Below are 5,453 nucleotides of genomic sequence, written 5' to 3' on the forward strand. Positions count from 1 at the left end.
TGCATTTTGTGTGCAGGATAGTGATAGCGTTTATATTGCCATTGTTTAAAGAAGTAGCTGAGTTTTACTCTAAAACAATTGAAGATGTTCAATTGAATATTGGTTTGCATGTAGCTACTGCACGGCCCATAACTCAAGACTGTCGAGTTGTTCTCCTTTTCTGACTTGCTAATTAAAAACAACAAATGAGTGTTACTTTCTTATGTTTGCAGGGTGCAAAACTTAAAGGGGCTATACACCGTGTGATGAAATATCGAAAAAAAAAAGAAACTTGTCAAAAACTGACATAAACTTGGTATCAATGTGTACAATGCATTGAAACTAACTAACTGAAGTACCACATACCGTAGTATACAATTAATTTATTTTCGCATTATTTTTTCCATATTTCTCCATTAATTTTTTTTTACTGGGTATGTATACCTAGTAGAATTCATTCTTATGCGTGATTTGCTAGTTGATGATATCATGGGATATAACCAAGTAAGGTATATTAGCTTAAGCATTCATATGGTTTCGGATAAGCCTTCGTAGCAAAGTGGATACAACACTGGACAGCTATTTTGGTGACACTAGTTCAATCCATAGCTCAATTTTCTTTTACATTTTGGTATTTCTTTACCATTATCATATCAGAAGAGTAAAACATTTTATTAAATAATTTGTCCTGAGATTTGTTACAGAAAAAAACTTTATTGGTGCCAATCTGGTGTACAGTCCCTTTAAACATTGGGACATATTTAGCATGGGGCTAGTTTTTTTAATCTAATGTATCTTAAAGTTAACATTTGTCGGGCATTTCAGTTTGATCTATGGCACTCTTGCCTATTCTTATTTCCACTTAGTTCAATTATGAAACTGATATGAAAATGGTTCATACTGAAAAATCCTTTAAGCAATTCAATACTAATGATTTGAAGTACGTGGTAGATCAATTACACATGGCAAATAAAAAAAAACTCATTTCAGAGCCAAACTTAATAAGTGATCTTTGACTTTTATTCTTAGAAATGTTACAAATAATAAAACCACAAAATACAAAGCAGATGTTTCACAAACAAAAAATTATATCAATAAATTGATCAGTTAATGCATACATGTTTCAAATCAAATCTTGAAATCCATTCACATGAGCATATTTCCTTATCCATTTTTGTCAAACCTGAATCAAATGTGTAATCTCATATGTTATCATATAACTTGCTCGAAAAAATGATTTTAAAACAAAATTGTAATTTCATTGTTCTAGTTAGAAGTATACAAGTTTTTATCCCTAAATCTAATGCTTGATATATACAAACGCTTTCATTGACACATGAGTTATTATTGAACAAGTGGTGGCCATAGATTTGTCAAATATGTGCATATTTTGAACACTTTAGAAATTCTCCTTGACTGTGTTATAGGAATATTGCCATGCAATATTCGAAAGTTCTTGATTCTCTCCATTTGCCTTTCAACATGTATTCGTAAACTTGCAATATCTTTTGTAAGGAGAACCTCACGTTTAGAGAATTGTTTTCCTTTCTGTTTAAATGGTGGAATAATGAGATGAATGCCTCTTGGAGTAGTAAGGTCTGTAATAGTGAAACCCTTATCAACCATTATGGCGTCTCCTTCTTCAAGCAAGTCCAAGAGTCCACATTTTTCTGTGAGTTTCTTGTCACTGGTACAGCCCACCCAACAGTCAGAAACAAAAGTTACAACACCATTTGGGCTTATACCCACCAAAATCTTATGAGTCATGTGAGACTTGTAATCACTGTACATTAAACTTTTCAAAGAAAGAGAACTGGATGTTTCACTGTAAATTTCAGTGCAGTCGATAATAATTCTAGTGTTAGAATATTTCTCTTTAAATTGTTCAGGCATGTTATTTTTCACTACCTCACGAGATGGCCATTGAACAAGAAAGGATAATTGTACATGTAAATAGTTGATCCATCTTTCAACAATGTCACTACATTGTGAAGTGGATATGCAAAACCTAGTACCTAGATCTTCAAATAACAGACCTAGACGTAGGCGCATCAGCACCATGAAAAATTCATCCAGAACACTTAGAGTTCTTGGCCGTCCTCCATCTGAATCTTTATAGTTAAGTTTCCGCCTTGATGTCCGCACTTCAGCTTCATCCTTGATTTCATCAAACAAAGCTTCAAACACAACTCGATTAGGGATTCCGGTGTAAAAACTGACCAAATCGTCATTGTATTTTACGTCATCATATGTGAGCATAGGTAGCTGACATTGTACACCAAAGTCTCTAGTAGAATGTTCTGTTTGTGAACTGAAGTCTGCTGTTTTTCCCAGGAAACTTTCTTCAGTTTGTACTTCCATCACTGCACAGTTGTTCTCAGTCTGTGTGTCACAACATCTGAAACATATACAAATTGATCATGTACCCATTTACCACATCTTACATGTACAGTCTGGTAACCCTAACCAAATGTTTGTTTTTTTGGCCTTAAACATTTACAAACACTTAAATTTTCCTATTTTTGTTAAAGAATGAAGAAAAATGATCAGAAGTAATTAACTTATCAGATCGATTTCATAGCACAAGAAGCAATATATATATATATTGAACAATACCTAAAGGACTGATTCTGTGGCTGTAGTACTGGTCCCATGCAGTAATCATGCAGGTGGACAGAGGTATCAATGGCATGCCCGGAAGGGGATACAAATGACAGTTGTGGCTGTATACTATCATCATTTGACAGTTCTAGGTCTAAATCGTCATTGACCGTATCACCATCATCATCATCACCTACGTCTTCATCAAGGAGCTGAAATTGCAAATGAAACTGTATAAGATAAATGTTTTAGTACAAAATCTGCCAGGCTATATGGTACACATTTTTCCAGGCTGTATTTGAAAACAATTCTTTAATCATTTCTTAAATTACAAAATTTACAAATAAGTGCTGTGACATTGTTTTTAAGCACCGTTGATATAACATAATTCATTTTGAGGTGCATGTAAGGAAGAACTTAAACTAATATAAGAAATAAAAAATACCGTTGGCTGGAAGGTTTTGGTAGCACCAGTCTCAGTTGGAAACATAGATGGAAGTGTATGCTGGAATGAAGGTCCTCTGAAGCCAACAAAATGCTCACTACACAATCGTCTGTGTTCATTCCACTGGAACGATCTCATGACCGTTTTACATCGCTGCACCCACACACGTTTTAAACGTTTGTTCTGAGGAAAACGGTGCAATGACACTTTTCTCCCATCAATAACCTTTCCTCTGTAAATTCCTTTACAAATACAACAGTACTTAGGGGTTTTCCTGCCCGTTTTCTTTATTAGTTTTGAATCTTTACTTTCCATTTTCACTTGTTGCTGTTTACTTCCTGGTTTGTGTAGTCCCCGGAAGTAAATTTCCGCTTTTTGCGCATGCCCACTTGAAGAGTATTCAGGGAAAGATAATCGAGTTATCGGAAAGGACAATTACTGCATACTTTTCATTCCCCATTTTAATAACAACTGCAGCATTGTATGCGCCTTCTAGTTTATTAAGCACAACTATTTACGCTTTATCGCAATTGTTTTTGTAGTATATCTATGCGAGGGGCGATAAAAAAGATAATAGAACGAATATAACTACCTTACAGCGGAGAATCAATAACATTTCGTAATGCAATCCGCTGAGAGAAAAAACAACCAAAATCTATAAACACCCATCCATTTTTTTTAGATTTTAACGGTAATTCATTCATCGATAATGAACAATGCTACTGGTTACATTTCAAAGTGAATTATTTAAGTAATAAGTAATTCTAAAGTTTTCAACGAGAGCTTTTTTTATATAGTCTATAAGTTTGTGAAGAAACATAATAATACTATTCCTAAACAATCAATACGTTTTTGTTTGTATTACCTCCCTTAAATGGCTTATATCATGATAGAAGCGTCATTATGGTGATATTCCACAATACAAATCATGTGAAAATAATGTATTGGTAAATCAATATGAAATTGACATAGAAACAATCTCGATGCTTATTTATTAAATGCCCTAGCTAATATAGATTTGAAAGGCACTTGAATGATCGGGTGACCTTAACATATTTTTTTTCTATAATAACTATACAACGCTCACTGTTACATAATGCAATTATTTTAAAAGTACGTTAACAAAATAAACAAAAACAACAATTAAGTACAACAGCTTTCATTGATTGATGTAAACAAGTCGCAAAAAGGGAGACCTTTTTGACACACTATGCAATCGTCGGATAACCCAGGTTCTTGATTACGTTTAGCGCTTCCGCATCATCGTTTGCATTGTTAACATAACTTGAACCGTGAATGACGACGATGAAATTCGATCAGGGTAAAAACAATCATTTTTGCTGTTTATCACTCTGTCAAACTGCTTATACTCAATCCAGCTACAATTTCAAACTGTTCAGTAGTTGCCTCTCTTCTGACACTAGTTTAATCTGCTAAAACTATGGGTTCTCTGTTTGTCACGGTTTCAAGCTGCTTATATTTTGACTGGCTACTGTAACTAGTTCAATCTGTTTGTACTATGTCCCGCTTCGGTCACTGTTTCAAGCTGTTTAAACTATGGTTCCCGTCTTTCACTATTTTCATCTGCTTAAAATATGTCTCACGTCTGTCACTCTTTTCAGTTGCTCAAACTCGGATTCCTAACTGCACTAGATATAAACAAAACAACTATAATGACGGTATTTGATGGCTGCAACATCACAAATGATGTAATTTAGATAAACAATGTATGTTTGTGCCTTTTCCTGTACATTCCAACAAGGTCTACAAGATATCATAACAGAGGTTTCATGAAAAAAACGGTATTGTTGACCACTCCTCGTAATATAACGATTGAAGTGTTTAACGTGTAAACAGCACAGACCTGCAATCATTTACAAAAACTGTAAAAGTTATCTTTGGAACTTGTGCCACTTGGGGTGAAACACATTGGACGCTAAGTGCTAATGGCATCCTATAAATCATTTGATAACGCAGATTGTGCATATTACCTGCATGAATAGTTATCATATTTTGTCACCGCCACGATATTTTGACATGCGCAAGTACGCAACGGTTCTCATTAACTGACAAATTATGTTTAATTTAACGAACACCAGCCCTAAGAAAAGCAATGACTAAAAGTCGCTTACGACTCTGCACAGGTGCTTAAATAGTGCGGGAAAAACGCCACTCGGTACAATAAGTTGTACCCACTCTTCGATTAACAAAGTAAACTCTCCGATTTTGAACCTATGTGCTATTTAAATGTGTGCTTGAATTTGATTGGCTTTAACAGAAACTTGTTTATGGACAAGATGTAACCATAACCACACCATTGTTGTTTTGGCCTATTGTAGAAGTATACGGTTATAAAACTTTACTATTAACAAAGTCTTAATATCACATAAAAATTTTATTTTAAAGAAAAAATAATAAGGTTATATGA

General features: G+C 34.2%; 1 protein-coding gene across 1 annotated transcript; it reads right to left on the minus strand.

Moving 5' to 3' along the window:
- Positions 1–1,120: 1,120 nt before the first annotated feature.
- LOC128221183 (uncharacterized) lies at positions 1,121–3,349 on the minus strand. The gene is made up of 3 exons (XM_052929653.1): positions 3,026–3,349; positions 2,596–2,792; positions 1,121–2,377 (listed from the first exon to the last, which is right to left on the minus strand). Exons 1-3 carry the CDS (start codon positions 3,338–3,340, stop codon positions 1,324–1,326), a joined length of 1,566 nt encoding a protein of 521 aa, XP_052785613.1. The 5' UTR covers positions 3,341–3,349; the 3' UTR covers positions 1,121–1,323.
- Positions 3,350–5,453: the final 2,104 nt, after the last annotated feature.

This window comes from Mya arenaria, chromosome 16 (assembly GCF_026914265.1).
Source record: "Mya arenaria isolate MELC-2E11 chromosome 16, ASM2691426v1".
In the NCBI taxonomy this organism is placed as follows: domain Eukaryota; kingdom Metazoa; phylum Mollusca; class Bivalvia; order Myida; family Myidae; genus Mya; species Mya arenaria.

What these genes read in the sequence shown, in the direction of transcription:
- LOC128221183 (XM_052929653.1), bottom strand. Translation starts at nt 3,340, where the DNA reads ATGGAAAGTAAAGATTCAAAACTAATAAAGAAAACGGGCAGGAAAACC. An exon ending in CCAAAACCTTCCAGCCAACG is followed by an intron (nt 2,793 to 3,025) that starts GTATTTTTTATT and finishes TTGCAATTTCAG; the next exon opens with CTCCTTGATGAAGACGTAGG. An exon ending in CCACAGAATCAGTCCTTTAG is followed by an intron (nt 2,378 to 2,595) that starts GTATTGTTCAAT and finishes TATATGTTTCAG; the next exon opens with ATGTTGTGACACACAGACTG.